Below are 17,589 nucleotides of genomic sequence, written 5' to 3' on the forward strand. Positions count from 1 at the left end.
TTGAGCCCTAATTTTGTACAGAATGTTCTCTCTTTGGGGCATACTTTCCACTCCCTCCTCTTTCTCTGTTTTTTAAATATATAAATCTGCTCAAAATCTTGCAAACTTTAGCACTGTTTGCATCTCTGTGGAACGGCATCCTCGCTGCAGAAAGTGGTCCTCACTCTCAAAAAAGTGTAGAAATGTAGTTGAGATGAGAATTTCTGAAACTTAAAAAAAGAGTTTTCATACCCTAAAAGATAGGACATTACTGGGGGAAAGTTACTCCCCCCCCCAATTGCTAATTCTTGAGGAGCAGATTTTTTTCTCCTTCCAGAGTGGTACAGTTTCTGCCAAATAAAAGTGCAAGATAAAACAAAGCAGGAAATACAGGCAACATTAGAACAGGAAACACAAATTTGAAACATTATTTCATCCTTTAGGTCTAAAAATCCCTATTTGACTTTTTGACATCCAGAATGTATGTTACTTTAATACTAAAAATTGATTTACATTTATCTTTATCTGTATTGTATTCCATAAAGTTAATGCTGACATTTGTGTTTTAAATGTGGATAGAAATTGATATGGGGCCGGGCTGTGGCTCAGACTGGTGAGCAGCCTGCTGCAATAAATCACTCTGACCGTGAGGTCATGAGTTCGAGGCCAGCCCGTGGCAGGGTGAGTACCCATCAATGGTCCCTGCTCGTTGCTGACCTAGCAACCCGAAAGATAGTTGCATCTATCAAGTAGGAAATAAGGTACCACTTATAAAGTGGGGAGGCAAATTTAACTAATTTATGACGTTGGAATGAGGAAGTGCCGTCAGAGTGGATGATGAAGCAGCTGCTCCCCCTGTGGCCAGAATCGAACATCCCCTCAGGAGAAGGTTAAATTGCCTCTGCGTCTGTCTCTGTCTCGGTTCTATGTGTATATGGGCATTGAATGTGAGTTACTGGTCATATTTGGGGTGAAACATGGACGGATAGAAGCCAACCAAGACTTGCACACTCCAGTATTTTGACCCAAATAGCCAGCCTTTGAACCCCACCTAAAAGCCCCAAATCCAGTCTGACCTTGGAAGCTAAGCACGGTCAGCCCTGGTTAGTATTTGGATGGGAGACTGCCAATGTATTCCAAGTGCCATAAACTTTCTGGAAAGGAATCAGAAAGCCATCTCTGAGGATTCCTTGTGTGAGAAAACCCAATGGAATTGCCATGTCAACAAGCAAAATAAATTGGACACTAGGGTCTCTCTTCTCAATATATTGCATATCAGTGGAAATTCTTATTTATCCATTTATCAGTGAAAATTCTGCATCTGCCAACTGAATCAGACTACCAAAAATAGTTTGGGACAAGGGCAAGGAATGCAGTATTTTTCACCACTGGAAGGAAAAGCAATGCCTTGCCTTGCAAATTGGCTGTGCATTATCATGGAGGAAAATGCCCACGCATCCTGCCCCGCCATGCCATTGTTGCTGCGTTTCTGTGCCAGCATAGAATTGACTTTCAGTATTGGCAGAAAGCTTATCAGCTTGGATGTCCACCAAAGTTCAATAGGAGTGCTTCTACACTGTTGAATGAATGCAGTTTTACTTCACTTTAACTGCCAAGGTTCAATACTTTGGAATACTGGAAGTTGTAACTTTGGGGCTTCTCTGCCAAAGAGAGCTGGTGCCTCAGCAAACTACAACTTCCAGGATTCCAAGTCTGTTAAAGTGACGCCACACTGCATTCAAGCCATTGCACTATTATTGAATCAATTGCATGTGAGTTCCAACCTGCAAAAAGATCTGTTTTTGATAACTAATTTTCCCAATTAATGTGTAGAATTTGAAACTCTGTAATGTTAAATGTCGGCTTTCAATGTTGTGCAAGGCAAATGCAGATTTTAGGGCATAAATGAATAGGAGAAAATAGTCAATTCCTTGGGTTGCTGTGAGTTTTCCAGGCTGTCTGGTCATATTCCAGAAGCATTCTCTCCTGACATTTCACCCACATTTATGGCAGGCATTCTCAGAGGTTGTGAGGTCTGTTGGAAATTAGGCAAGTGAGATTTATATATCTGTGGAATAATGTCCAGGGTGGGAGAAAGCATCCTTGTCTGTTTGAGGCAAGTGTTAATGTTGCCATTGGCCACCTTGATTAGCATTCCAAAGCCTTGCAGCTTCAAAGCCTGACTGTTTCCTGCCTAGGTGGAATCCTTTGTTGGGAAGTGTTAACTGGCTCTGGTTGTTTCTTGTCTGGAATTCCCCTATTGTTTGAGTGTTGTTCTTTATTTGCTGTCCTGATTTTAGAGTTTTTTAAAATACTGGTAGCCACTAGCCAGTCAATTCCTTGCTTGCACTCCAAAATGAACAGATTCTGCTTCTCCCAATAATGGACAGAGATTGCCACCTACTGGACAGAGTTCGTATTGCAGAATATACTTAGTATGCAAACATTCTCTGGACATAACAGCTCAGATATTCTTAATTCCTTTAAAAGATGCTTCTTATTCAAAATGAATGGATGCACTTGATCATATTCTTAATCCATGGCATGCTGGTTGTGTGGTGCTATGTGTCTTAAAATTTATTCCATAATTACATGCTGTGCACAAAGTTGTTGTCATTTCTATAACACCATTGGTGTATTTCTTTGTGTATCCATGGAGGTTGGACTTGATGGCCTTTGTGTTCCCTTCCAAGTATAAGATTCTAAGTAGGAAAATAGTTTTGGAATTTTATCTTTTATTTTTCTCCCTCCAAAGCTATTAGAAGGGGGGAAAGTTATGCATGTTGAATAAACACATCAGTTGGGTTACTGTGAGTTTTCCGGGCTGTATGGCCATGTTCCAGAAGCATTCTCTCCTGATGTTTCACCCACATCTATGGCAGGCATCCTCAGAGGTTGTGAGGTCTGTTGGAAACTAGGCAAGTGGGGTTTATACTGTATATACTCGAGTGTAAGCCTAGTTTTTCAGCCCTTTTTTTAAGACTGAAAAAGCCCCACTCGGCTTATACTCGGGTGAGGGTCCTGGTTGGCTTATATTTGGGTCAGCTTATACTCAAGAATATATGCTACATTTATTGTTTTTCTCTATTATTATTGGTATTATTACATTTATTGTTTTTCTCTGTTGTTGCTACTATTACATTTATTTTACTCTATCTTTATTATTAATAATACACTTATTATTTCACTCTGATCTTATTATTACATTTATTATTTTACTCTATTTATTATTACATGTATTATTTTCTGTATTTATTATTCTTATTATACATGTATTATTTTACTCTATTATTATTAAAAGGATACATAAGCACATTTACATTGAAGAAGATGAGAATAATGATTTAATCAGAGTTGGACAGTCTTATCTTAAATTTGAGTTTTATGTAAATATTCAAAAACATTTAACCTACTGATGCCTCAATTAATGTCATTTTATTGGTATCTATTTTTATTTGTAAAATTTACCACTCTCGACTTATACTTGAGTCAATGTTTTCCTAGTTTTTGTGGTAAAATTAGGTGCTTCAGTTTATATTCGGGTTGGCTTATACTGTCTGTGGAATAATGTCCCGGGCGGGAGAAAGAACACTTGCCTGTTTGAGGCAAATGTGAATGTTGTAATTGGCCAACTTGATTAGCATTGAATAGCCTTACAGAGATACACTAAAATATCATTAATCTTTGGTGAGATTAAAGTTATATTATGCTTCACAGATATTTAGACAATTCTTCCAAGACATAATGGAGACTTTCCTTGGAACAACTTTTGTGTTCATGGAGTGCAAATAATAATAATAATCTAAATGTGTTGTTCTTTTTCCCCCTCCTGCCTAGGCTTGCCATGGATGCTCCTCTGGATCCAAATGTGACTGTAGTGGACAAAAAGGAGAGAAAGTGAGTAGAGGAGCAGGAAAACTCCCTTTCACTGCTATCACAGTCAGGCTCTGCTGCAGCAACTGTGCCATAGATGATTAATGTATGAAATCCATTTCTGCAGGTGTGTCAACACCAGGCTTAAGCAGCTGAGGGAGAAAAGGAAAGGGCCTGAGGCTGTTAGGAATTGTGGGAGTTGAAGTCCAAAACACCTGGTGGGCCAAAGTTTGCCCATGCCTGATCTACACTGTAGAATTAATGCAATTTGACACCATGTTAACTGTCATGTCTCAGTGCTGTGGAATCATAGGATGTCATTTTTTGGAGTCTGATAAAGAGTGCTGGTGCCTCACCAAACTACAAATCCCATGATTACAGTGCAGAATTGAGCCATGGCAATTAAAGTGTTGTCAAACTGCATTAATTCTACAATGTAGATGCACCCTTATTAACCTCGGAAGGCAGTCGTCTTTCTGTGATGCCTTACGACATCAATCTAGCCCCAAAAACATGCTGATACAACCACCTCTAATATAAGAATGTATGTGTCTACGTCTATGTATAAAACCAAAGTATGTGTGTCTGCCTCACAAAGGCTGTGGCTAGGTGAAGTGTCCCTCTGTGATGTCACTGGGAATGAGAGGTGACATGTGTATGAGGAGGAGAGAGGAAAGAAAGAAAGAAAGAAAGAAAGAAAGAAAGAAAGAAAGAAAGAAAGAAAGAGTGAGCCACAGAGAGAGCTGTCTTGCCTGCAGACATTGTGAGGTAGGTCTTCCTTGGAGTTGGAGAAGGGAGGAAGTTTGAGAAGAAAGGACAGAAAGAAAGAAAGAAAGAAAGAAAGAAAGAAAGAAAGAAAGAAAGAAAGAAAGAAAGAAAGGATGAAAGATGGTGACCAGCAACTCTACCGACCCCGCAGGCAATGCCAAATATATATGCTAGCAAATCTTAAATTACTAAAGTGCTGGTCGGCAAACAAGAGCCTCCCTCCCCCATGCCACAACGGTGAGTGGATAAGAACGGAGGGGAAAGAACTTGCCAAACTCCAGAAACACCTTGGAAGAAGAGGGCAGTGGAGCTTACTTAAGGGACCATCCAACCTTTGGCTACAGGGGAAAGAACTTTGTATAGCTTCTGTCCTATTGAGCTGCTGCCTGCTGAGCACTTTAAAAACCAGATGTTCGTCAAACACTTTGTGGGGACAGTGTTGTCGTCATTAATGCACTTTTAAGTGTAGAAGGGGCACCAATAAGCACTTTCCAGTAGAACTGAACTGCTGCACTGCACTTTATGAACTAAACCGCTTACCACCTATATTACACCAATATTTATTATGATAACATTAAATACCTATTGCTGGACCCTTCTTTGGACTTGAATTAAGCACTATAGCACTTTGGCACTGAGGTCGTTACAACCACAGTCAACATCTGTAGTGATCAAGGTGTGTTAGTAGCTAGAGTATTAATTAAGGGTCAGGGACACAAATAGGAGGGTGGGAAGGGAGGGCAGTGGTTAGAGGCCATTGGGCCAGTGCAATTACCATCCATAGATAACAATATAAACAACACTGAAGCACTGGAGCACTCTTATAGGGTTGGGGTAAAGAAATTAACATCTTAACTCCTACGCTGAGTATACTACTGCTTCCAATCAGAACATCAGTATAACCCTCTAAGGAGGTAGGAGTAGGAAGCAGCGGTAATATGATCCTCACGTGTGAAAGTGAGTCTACAACTATGGTAGACCATGTAGGGAGAGGGTGTGCATTTAGCAGCTGGGGGGCCCCCATCGAAGTTATCCAGGGGAGGGGGAGATATGGGAAAGGGAGGCATAACTTAATTCGGCCTAGGGTGAGAAATAGAGTGCTTGTAGATCTAAAACGGCCTCCTGACATAGTAAAGTTGGGTGCCCAGGTTGGCGGACCCTCCGATCTGAAGGTGGTGCTGCTGAACGCCAGGTCTGTCAACGGTAAAGCTGCAATCATCCAGGACCTCATCCTGGATGAGCGGGCAGACCTGGCGTGCATAACGGAGACCTGGTTGGACGAGGCTGGGGGAGTTAACCTCACCTAGCTTTGTCCACCAGGATATACCGTGCAGCACCAACCAAGATCTGGAGGGAGGGGAGGAGGGGTTGCAGTGGTCTATAAGGAGTCCATCCCCCTGACCAGGTGCCCCATCCCGTAGTCTACCTTGTTTGAGTGTGCTCATCTGAGGGTAGGGAGCCGGGAAAGTTTAGGGATTCTGTTAGTGTACCGACCACCCCGCTGCACTACAGTCTCCCTGCCTGAGCTAGCTGGGATGGTCTCGGGTCTGGCTTTGGAGTCCCAACGGCTCATTGTGCTGGGGGACTTCAATGTCCATGCCGAGGCCACTCCCTCCGGTGCGGCTCAGGACTTCATGGCCACCATGGCAACCATGGGGCTGTCCCAATTAGTATCTGGCCCTACCCACAGAGCAGGGCACACACTTGACTTGGTTTTCTGCCAGGGATGGGAGGAAGGTGGTGGTGTGGAGGAGCTCACCATCGCTCCTTTGCCATGGACCGACCATCACCTGATCAGGTTTAGAATCACTGCGCCCCCCAACCTCCGCAGGGGTGGAGGACCCAAAATGGTCCGCCCCAGGAGGCTTATGGATCCGGATGGATTCCTGACGGCTCTTGGGGAATTTCCCGCCACCTCGGCTGGTGACCCTGTCGATGCTCTGGTCGCCCTCTGGAACAAGGAGGCGGCTAGGGCAATAGACACGGTCGCTCCAGAATGTCCCCTCTCAAGTACCCGAGCTAAACCATCTCCTTGGTTCACCGAGGAGTTGGCAGCGATGAAGCGAAAGAAGAGGGGACTAGAGGGTGTGTGGCGTTCGGAGCCGAGCGAGCCAAACCGAACACGGCTGTGTTCCTATCTTAGGGCATATGCCGCGGCAATAGATGCTGCAAAGAACATTTTCTTTGCAGCTAATATTGCGTCTGCAAAGAACCGTCTGGCGGAGCTGTTCCGAGTTGTCAGAGGTTTGTTATATCCCGTCCCTCAAGACGGGATCCCTGACAACTCGGCAGCCCGCTGTGAAGCATTTGCTCGGTTCTTTGCGGACAAAGTCGCTTTGATCCGTTCTGGCTTTGACACCATATTAACGGCAGTCTCCGAGGATGTAGCAAGAGCACCTGCTTGTCCTATTTTGATGGATTCGTTTCAATTGGTTCAGCCTGAGGACGTGGACAAGGTGCTTGGAGAGGTGAGGGCTACCACATGCATCCTAGACCCCTGCCCATCCTGGCTAGTGAGAGAAGCCAGAGGGGGATTGGCCGAGTGGGTGAAGGTGGTGGTGAATGCCTCCCTTCGGGAAGGCATATTTCCAGCGAGCCTTAAATTGGCTGTGATCAAACCGCTGTTGAAGAAGCCATCACTGGACCCCACTCAATTGGATAGCTATCGGCCTATTTCCAATCTCCCCTTTTTGGGCAAGGTCGTGGAACATGTGGTGGCCGCACAACTCCAGGCATTCTTGGTTGACACTGATTTTCTAGATCCGGCGCAGTCTGGTTTCAGGCCGGGGCATGGTACCGAGACAGCCTTGGTCGCCTTAGTCGATGATCTACGCCGGGAACTGGACAGGGGGAGTGTGTCCCTGCTGGTTCTGCTGGACCTCTCAGCGGCCTTCGATACCGTCGATCACGGTATCCTTCTGGGGCGCCTTGCCGGGTCTTTCCTGGAGGGGCGTTCCCAGATGGTGTCATTGGGGAACGCCTGCTCAGCCCCACAACCATTGACTTGTGGGGTCCCGCAGGGTTCAGTACTGTCCCCCATGTTGTTCAACATATACATGAAGCCGCTGGGAGAGATCATCAGGAGTTTTGGGGTTCAGTGTCATCTGTACGCAGATGATGTCCAGCTCTGTCACTCCTTCCCACCTGTCACTAAGGAGGCTGTTCAGGTCCTGAACCGGTGTCTGGCCGCTGTGTCGGACTGGATGAGGGCGAACAAATTGAAACTGAATCCAGACAAGACAGAGGTCCTCCTGGTCAGTCGCAAGGCTGAACAGGGAATAGGGTTACAGCCTGTGTTGGACGGGGTCGCACTCCCCCTGAAGACACAGGTTCGCAGTCTGGGGGTTCTCCTGGACTCATCGCTGAGCCTGGAGCCCCAGGTCTCGGCGGTGGCTAGGGGAGCCTTTGCACAACTAAGACTTGTGCTCCAGCTGCGCCCGTTCCTTGGGAGGTCTGACTTGGCCACGGTGGTCCACGCTCTGGTTACATCCCATTTGGACTACTGCAACGCTCTCTACGTGGGGTTGCCTTTGAAGATGGCCCGGAAGCTCCAATTAGTACAACGGGCGGCAGCCAGATTAATAACTGGGGCGGCTTATAGGGAGCGTACCACCTCCCTACTTAGCCAGCTCCACTGGCTGCCGATATGCTACCGAGCCCAATTCAAAGTGTTGGTTTTGACCTACAAAGCCCTAAACGGTTCTGGCCCAATCTACTTGTCCGAACGTATCTCCTCCTATGAGCCAGGAAGATCCCTAAGGTCATCTGAAGAGGCCCTGCTCTCGGTCCCGCCTGCCTTACAGGCACGGCTGGTGGGGACGAGGGACAGGGCCTTCTCGGTGGTGGCTCCCCGGCTGTGGAACACCCTCCCCAGAGAAATACGGCAAGCCCCAACCCTTTTGAGTTTTAGAAAAGCCCTGAAAACATGGCTATGTGCCCAGGCTTTTGAAGATTAAACGATAATGACGACCCGGACTGATTTACGGCTACAGCACGAGGATTTTGGAAGAATGGATTTTAATCACATGTTTTTATATTTTTTATATTGTTTTAATTGTTTTATTGGATTTTTATTGCTGTTTTAATTATGTATAGGCATCGAATTGTTGCCAAATTTGTACGCCGCCCTGAGTCCCTTCGGGTGAGAAGGGCGGGATATAAATGTTGGAAATAAATAAATAAATAAATAAATAAAGTGAAATTCCAAGGCAACCAATTTATAATAATATAATAATAATAACTTTATTTTTGTATCCTGCCACCATCTCCCTGAAGGGACTCGGGGCGGCTTACAACAGGGACAATCCCAGCATAACAACATAACATCATAAAAACAATGATTTAAAACAGTAGTTCACACTGTTCACTACTGGAAGAACAGTAGTGCTTCCTGCCTGGGGGAATCCTTTGTTGTGAGGTGTTAGCTGGCTAACACCTTTGTTGGGAAGTGCTGTGTCATGAAAGACCTTGCGAACTAATTCAACCAGAGAAGTCAGCCAGAACAGAGCACTTGATGAACCAACTTAGACACAGCATATTATTTGAGAACACAGAAATGCTGGACCACTCTAGCAACCACCATGTCAGGCTACACAGAGAAGCCACTGAAACCCAAAAGCATGTGGACAATTTCAATAGAAAGGAGGAAACCATGAAAATGAACAAAATCTGGCTACCAGTAATGAAAAACTCTAAAATCAGGACTCTAAATAAAAAAATGGGGGAATTCCAGATTTGAAATAATCAGGTCCAGCTAACACCTCGAAGCAGCCAGGCTTTTCGATGCAAGGCTATTCGATGCTACTCAACCTGGCCATTAACAGCATTCACACTTGCCTCAAATAGACAAGAATTCTTTCTCCCACCCTGAACAATCCTCAGATATATAAATCCCACTTGCCTAGTTTCCAACAGACCTCACAACCACTGAGGATGCCTGCCATAGATGTGGGTAAAATGCCAGGAGAGAATGCTTCTGGAATATGTCCATACAATCCAGAAAACTCACTGCAACCCAGTGATTCCAGCTATGAAAGCCTTCAGCAGCACCTTGTTATTTTGTTTCCTGCCAGTTTTTTTTCCACCTGTTAAAGTCTCTCTGGCAGTGTGTACAGATATGGTCCCCTTTGGACTATCCAGAAAGGGCCCCGCCTCCCCCTCCAGGTGCCTGAGAGGGAATGAAATCATCCCTTGGCAGCGGCACTAGCCAAGGAGTCATTGCACACATCTGTGCCCTAAGGCTGAAGGCTTTGCCTCCTTGGCACTGGCGAAAGGGGAAACGAGGCCACGGATGTGTCTGAATACGAACCTCTTGTCATAAGAGCAGAGCGTGGATTATCCTTTAAAGCAAGATCGATGTGTAGTTTGGAGAGAAGAGCTGGGAGTCTCCTCTCCCTTGCATCATAATACAACTCTTTGACAATTTCTTCTATTACGAACCTGCCCAGATTTTGTGATCCAAAGGAAAGGTCCTTTGCTGAGTTCTGCCACTTTTGCAGGTATACTCTGTATCAGGCATGGGCAAACTTGGGCCCTCCAGGTGTTTTGGACTTCAACTCCCACAATTCCTAACACCCTCAGACTCCTTCCTTTTCCCCCTCAGCCGCTTAAGGGCCTGTAATGACAATATTGACTACTGTAAAGGTAAAGGTAAAGGTTTTCCCCTGACGTTAAGTCCAGTCATGTCTGACTCTGGGGGTTGGTGCTCATCTCCCATTTCTAAGCCGAAGAGCTGGTGTTGTCCGTAGACACCTCCAAGGTCATGTGGCTGGCATGACTGCATGGAGCGCCCTTACCTTCCCACCGGAGCGGTACCTATTGATCTACTCACATTTGCATGTTTTCGAACTGCTAGGTTAGCAGGAGCTGGGGCTAACAGCGGGCGCTCATTCCGCTCCTGGGATTTGAACTTGGGACCTTTTGGTCCGCAAGTTCAGCAGCTCAGCACTGTTAGTAGCAGTGATATTCTTTGGGTTCAATCTACAAGTCCCAGATTTGATGTTAAGTTGACATGCTCCGTTGTTTGGCAACAGAAGGCCTGCTCCTTCCCCAGGGTTTTTACGTGCAACATCAGCCTTTCCTCATGTTCCTTTGGAGCCTGACTTGTCACACTTTAGCTGCAGTTGCCAAATACACAAGATGGAATCTGTGCTAGACACCCTTCCATGGCTTCCTTGGGATCAAAAGCATGTACATCTTTTGCTTCCCTAATCCCTTTGCAAATGATCAGTGCTTGCGGATGGAAAACATCTGCCTCTCCAGGGCTGCTGCCTGCTACGTGAGGCTGAACCTGGTCTGGGTGAACTTAGTCCTCCAAAGGAACATGCCAAAGGGGTTCAGCCTGGTTCCCACCCACCTCTTTTATTTCCCAACCGATAAATCTTTCAAGACAGGTTCAAGGCAGGAGGGCTGGTCTACTTTCCCCACATGAAGGAAAACATTGCTTTGCATGATGGATCTGAACAATAAGAGTGCTACCAATTTTTTTATCATGACAGAAGTGACTTGAGAACATACTTCAGGTTGCTTCTGGTGTGAGAGAATTGGCCATCTACAGAGATGTTGCCCAGGGGACACCCAGATAAAAATATAATAATATATAATATAATAATAATGACTTTATTTTTGTATCCCGCCCCATCTTCCCGAGGGGACTCGGGGTGGCTCACATGGGGACCAAGTCCAACAATATACAATAAAATACCAACAATATAAAATACATAACAATCACAACAAATTAATATATCAAACTCTACAACACAGTTTCACTGAATAAAAGCATGACCAGTGAACAGAGGCGATATCATGGCTCTTCAATCCTCAGTCATGGAGGAGAAGAATAAAATTATAATTGTGCAATGTATTAGGAGAACTAATCACAAATGTCTGTGATAAGGTGCAGAAGATTAGGATGTAGGGACAAGTAGGGACTCCGTCAACTGTTCATCTCAGTCGAAGGTGGCTTGAAAAAAACAGGTCTTTGAAGCTTTCTGAATGACGTCAATGTAGGGGCTAACGTGTTGCCAACCTGCTGGGAGGCTTCTCTCATGTTCCTGCATGTTTTAGAACGCCAACCAACTCCATGAGTGACTTCTCTTTAATGGTTGCAGGGCGAGAGAGGATTCCCGGGTTTAGAAGGACAACCAGGTTTACCAGGATTTCCTGGACCAGAAGGACCACATGGGCCAAGAGGCGAAAAAGTGAGTAACACAACACAGTGGCATTGGACAGTAGATGCCACTGTGGTATTTGATATCAGTTGTTCAGGTGTTGAGATGAACCTTCTCAGGTAAAGGAACGAAGAACTATGAGCATGCAGACCTGGTTCTGTCCTTATCTCCATGGTCAGTTGGTGTTGTTGCCTCCATGTTGGAAACAATAACGTCTAGCAGTGGTGGCTCCATGAGTCTAGACCACATGTCTGTTGATTCAGTAATCTTGGAGGCATATGGGACATCCTCAAGGAGGTATTTCTATGCAAAACCCCTTCACTTGTCCACAAATGGGCACCTGCAGTGGGCATAGCATCCATCTGAGCAGATGGTTCAGTGCTATTTATTTATTTATTTATTTATTTATTTATTTACAGTATTTATATTCCGCCCTTCTCACCCCGAAGGGGACTCAGGGCAGATTACAATGAACACATATATGACAAACATTCAATGCCAACAGACAAACAACATATATAGACAGACACACATTTTTTTTCCAGCTTCATGATTCCGGCCACAGGGGGAGCTGTTGCTTCACTGTCCACTAGTGGCTGTACTTCCTCATTCCTTTCCTCATGTTTTGCTGGCAGTTTTATGATGTTGTAAATTAGTTAAATAAGCCTCCCCGCATAAAGCGTACCTAAATTTCCCTACTTGACAGATGCAACTTTCTTTCGGGGCTGCATAGGTCAACAGCAAGCCGGGCTATTTAATGGTTGGGGGCTTAACCCAACCCGGGCTTCAAACTCATGACCTCTCGGTCAGTAGTGATTTATTGCAGCTGTTATATGGGGTTACCATTGCTTTGTGGGCCATAACATACAAAATAAGCTATGTGGAGAAGATAGCTGGAATACTGTTGGGATACTTTGTGTGTGTATATATGTGCCTTCACATTGTCTGTTGACATACAGTAACCCCATGAAGGTTTTCATAGTCAAGGCGTAGTGACCGAGTACAGTCCTTAGAATATCTAAGTGTTGCACATGTACACACATGGCTCCCTTCTCATTTTCACCTTGATGAAAATGGAGCCATATGGCCATTGCCCAACAGATTCGCTCAGGATCTTGGTGCCACTTACTTAGTAGCAAAGTTGTGTGGAGTCCAACTATTTCCTGTTATGTGCCTTCATGTTGTTTCTCACTTATCACAATCCTAAGGTTTATCATGAGGATTTCTTGGCCATATTTGTGGAGAGGGAAGTTGGAGAAGGCTAAGTGAGGGTGACTTGTTCAGTGTCACCCAATACTTTTCCAATGAAACCCAATGGGGGACCTTGGGTAACCAGAAAACCTTATAGTAGGTTCTCCATAATTTGGGAATGACTCCAAGGCACACAACAAGAGCAGATTTACAAGAATGTTACCTTGGTGGACGTTGACCTTTTCATCCATGAAATGTAAAGTTGCATAATAAATTTATGGAACAATGTAGCCCTTTTGCACTTCCCAAAACCCGTTATCACCTTGAGAATTCATACTTTTGCCAAGTTTGGATGAAACAAAAGTGTGCAATAACATGCAAATGGCTGAGAATGTACATGATGAAAAGAAATATACACAAACATGTTTTTCTCAGTGGGGAAAATGTGTCAGCTGCCAGTGAAATTTGGACAAACACCATAAAACTGAGGCTGGAATTTTTGCATCCTTAATGTACCTATTGGTATATTGATGATCATATATAAAGGTGTAAAGGTTTCCCCTGACGTTAAGTCCAGTCATGTCTGGGGGTTGGTGTTCATCTCCATTTCTAAGCCGAAGAGCCGGCGTTGTTCGTAGACACCTCCAAGGTCATGTGGCCATTGGCATGACTACATGGAGAGCCGTTACCTTCCCGCCGGAGTGGTACCTATTGATCTACTCACATTGGCATGTTTTCGAACTGCTAGGTTGGCAGAAGCTAGAGCTAACAGCGGGCGCTCACTCCACTCCTGGGATTTGAACCTGGCACCTTTTGGTCTGCAAGTTCATCAGCTCAGTGCTTTAACACACTTCGCCACTGGGGCTCCTTTGATAAAATATGTGGGTGTGTAAATTATATCCCTGGAACATGCATGTTTGTGTGTGTGTGTGTGTGTGTGTGTGTATGCGCATGTTCCAGAGATATAATTTACCCACACCATCCCCTCAATAGGAAAAATACTGACATTTCCCTCTAACCCTTCCATCCTCCTCTGACATGTCTTTTTATAGGGAGATGATGGACTTCCAGGACCATCTGGACCCAAAGGAATTCGAGTAAGTACCATTCCTATTTTCTGGAATGTGAGTATTGGAAGGTGGGGGAAACCAAAGAAAGTGGCATTTTTTTCTCATGCTTTTAACATAGCGCCAAACATTTCTTGTGTGTGTGTGTGTGTGTGTGTGTGTGTGTGTGTGTGTGTGTGTGTGTATAAGATGCCCCCTGTTTTTACCTGATTGGGAATGTTGTCATTTCATACCTGCAGGGCCCTCCAGGTCTACCGGGCTTTCCAGGAACACCGGGGCTTCCTGTAAGTAGAGGCTTCATTGCTGTTGTAATTTCAGAATAGCCTCTCCTTTCATTCTTTTTACTTATGGACTTTTTGGTGGAATTCTTTATCTGGATGCAAGTTTTGCCACTCCTTTGTAATTTCAGGGGCTTCCAGGCCAAGATGGGCCCCCAGGACCTTCCGGTATCCCCGGATGCAACGGGACAAAGGTGGGTCTCTTCTGTGTAGTTTCTTTACACCATTATTATTGATCTTATTATTGTTATACTGCCTTTCTCCCCATGGGTACATGGCGGCTAACAAACACACAGTCTAATGACAATGTAAACCAGGGGCCCCCAAACTACGGCCCAGGGGCCACATGATTAGCCCATTGGCCGTATCAAAAAAATTCTCAGCTGTGTTGCTTTGAATAGGAAAAGGGCTGTTTTGTGTGTTATTTTAGGATTCTGGCGGGCCAACAAAAATGAAGTTTTATTATGTGGGTCCCAGTGTGTTTTGTGAATAACGTACGGCCCGAGTCATTGGTCTCTCTCTTTCTTATACAATTCACAGCTGAACAGTACATGTGCGATATCCTCCACCTCTGATACTCCACAAATACAAAATATAATAATAATAATCATCATCATCATCATTATCACACAGTCCTAGACACTTGGGAAGTGTTCGACTTGTGATTTTGTGATACAAAATCCAGTTTGCTGTGTCATACAATGTCATTGTGTCAATAATAATAATAATAATAATAATAATAATAATAATAATAATAATAATTAACATTGAGGCTGGGAGGCCATCTGTCAGGGGTGCTTTGCTTGTGCTTTTGGTCCACAAAGGCAGAAAGGAGTTGGGCTAAATATATTATTATTATTATTATTATTATTATTATTATTATTATTATTATTATTATTATTATTATTATTATTATTATTGCTCTGTTGTCACCTGGCCAACTATAGTCCGGCCCTCCAATGGTCTGAGGGATCGTGAACTGACCCCCAGCTTTAAAAGTTTGGGGACCTCTGATATAAACACTAGCACAAAATTGGATCACTTTAGTCATGAGACATGGGGTGCATCTACGTGGTTGAGTTTGAAACCACTTTAACTTCTATAGCTCAATACTATGGAATGCTGGGAGTTGTAGTTTGGTGAGCCCCAGCCCTCTTTGGCAAAGAAGGTTCAAGACTATGTAAAACTACAAGAGGGTTTCACTATCTGACGTTGCCTTCAGTGTCTTTTCCAGATGCAACAAGGGAAAACTAAGCATGCAGTATGATCTCTCTCTCCCATTTTTAGATTGTTCCTAAAATATTATACATATCTGGGATTTGTTATTGTTACTTTTGTTGCATATCCACATTTTTGAAAATTGTAAGTTTTTTGTGTGCATTCGACATACATTCCTTGATACATATATGTGTTAAACTATACTTAAACTATACTATACTTAACTATATGCGCTAAACTACACATATACTAAGTAACATACTAACACATAACATAAACTGACAGTAAATAATTTAAAATGGAATTGTTTGTCATGTGAGCTGCTTTGGGTCTCTATCAAGAGAGAAGAGCAAGCTAATAATAATAACAATAACTATAACTATAACTTGTCTTTTGCAATATAAGTGACTCCCTTTGCTCCTTCTTTCCATCTTTCAGGAGCATCCCTTTCCGTTTTCGGTTCTGTTTAACAATATATTGAACCTCAGTTTCTTTTCATTTTTAGGGGGAACGTGGTTTTCCTGGCAGCGTAGGTGTCCCCGGTTCACAAGGCCCCCCTGTAAGTATCAAGAACATGTTTTTATATTTTGAATTGCCACTTTAATTTTAAGTAAGATTAACTTGTGTTTAGAATACCCTGTGAATGTGGATTCTTAACTCTATATCTCCCTTTCTTCTTTTTCTCATGCAGGGCCAACCTGGCTTACCAGGAATGAAGGTAAATGTCATTTAAGCATAACGTTATTCTCTATAAACGCTTTCCAACCCATGTCTGTTGAATCGGAAATATCTGAAAACTACCTCAAGACATTACTCTTAATTCTAGTCTTTAGACTGCTTTCTGTGGTTTTAAGATAGCTCCATTCTTAGGGTTTTTTGTTGTCATACATGACCTTAGCTTTCACTAGAAAGGCAGTATAGATGTTAAAAATGCAGGATACGCCTTTTCTACCTGGACCCCCCCCCCCCACTCCCTGCCACATTCCCTCTATTCCCATACCTCATCCTATCTTATCTTCCCCCCCCTTTTTTTCTTGTTTCTCTCTTCTCTATCTTTTCTTTTTTCTTTTTCTTTTTGTTTATCTATTCTTTTAAAATAAAATTTAAAATTTTATTTTAATGTGTATATTGGAAAAAGCTTTAATAAAGATTATATTTTTTTAAAAAAATGCAGGATAAACATCCCTCCAATTTGTGTGTCAACCTATGGCAATCCCATGCCATTCATAAAGCTTTCTTAAAGAATGCTTTTTAAAATTGTGTCAGAAGCAACTTGAGAACATACTGCAAGCCGCTTCTGGTATAAAAGAATTGGCAGTCTACAGAGACATTGCCGAAGTGAAGCCTGGATGTGTTACCATCCTGCTGGGAGGCTTCTCTCATGTCCCCGAAAGCTAGAGCTGACAGACGAGAGCTCACCTGTCTCGCGGATTTGAACCGCCAACCTTTAGATCAGCTGTTCAGCCGGCACAAGGGTTTAACCCATTGTGCCACCTCAACTCCTTAAAGAATGCTCAAAAGGGGATTTCCAACTCTTTCCACTGAAATAGAGTCTATCTCCTATCCTGGCACTAACCAGGGCTGGTCCTGCTTAGCTTTCAAGATCCGATAGGATGTGGGGCTTAGTATCTATCTCTCAATCATTGGCCCCCTAAATGATCATTGGCCCCCTAAAGGGATAAATTCCTTTAGATGTGAAAAATGTATTTTGGAATATTTCAGCTTCTGTGATTGCTCCAAAATGTCAATGTATGTTGTAGCTACGATCCGTTTCAGTTATGGACCAAAAGGTTGCCTTCTTCATTCATTTTGTTTGATTGCATGCTGCAATTCAGATATCAGCCAGCACGCCAATGCCTTAAATCAAGAAATACCTTCCTAAGATCTACAGAGATATTTGCAGGAACATCTCAGCAAGCGAGAGTCCAAAAGTAGCAGGCTAAAACCCAGAACCTCAATCAGTGGCTGATACTGGATGAAAGATTTCCTCCTGGGCACACAGAAGACTGGGCGACTTGGAAGGCATTGAACAGACTGTGCTCTGGC

At 43.8% G+C, this 17,589-nt stretch overlaps 1 protein-coding gene across 2 annotated transcripts in view; it reads left to right on the forward strand.

Annotated features, from left to right (window-relative positions):
- The window catches only part of col4a5 (collagen type IV alpha 5 chain), a 129,955-nt gene that overhangs the window by 29,193 nt on the left and 83,173 nt on the right, over positions 1–17,589 (forward strand). For both annotated transcript variants that reach the window (XM_062964072.1, XM_062964070.1), the window contains exons 2-8: positions 3,817–3,876; positions 11,730–11,819; positions 14,033–14,077; positions 14,287–14,331; positions 14,457–14,519; positions 16,049–16,102; positions 16,235–16,261. In XM_062964072.1, coding sequence (XP_062820142.1) covers positions 3,817–3,876; positions 11,730–11,819; positions 14,033–14,077; positions 14,287–14,331; positions 14,457–14,519; positions 16,049–16,102; positions 16,235–16,261 — 384 coding nt within the window. The remainder of the gene's footprint in view (positions 1–3,816; positions 3,877–11,729; positions 11,820–14,032; positions 14,078–14,286; positions 14,332–14,456; positions 14,520–16,048; positions 16,103–16,234; positions 16,262–17,589) is intronic.

The sequence above is a fragment of the Anolis carolinensis genome, unplaced genomic scaffold, assembly GCF_035594765.1.
Source record: "Anolis carolinensis isolate JA03-04 unplaced genomic scaffold, rAnoCar3.1.pri scaffold_12, whole genome shotgun sequence".
NCBI classification, from domain to species: Eukaryota; Metazoa; Chordata; class Lepidosauria; order Squamata; family Dactyloidae; genus Anolis; species Anolis carolinensis.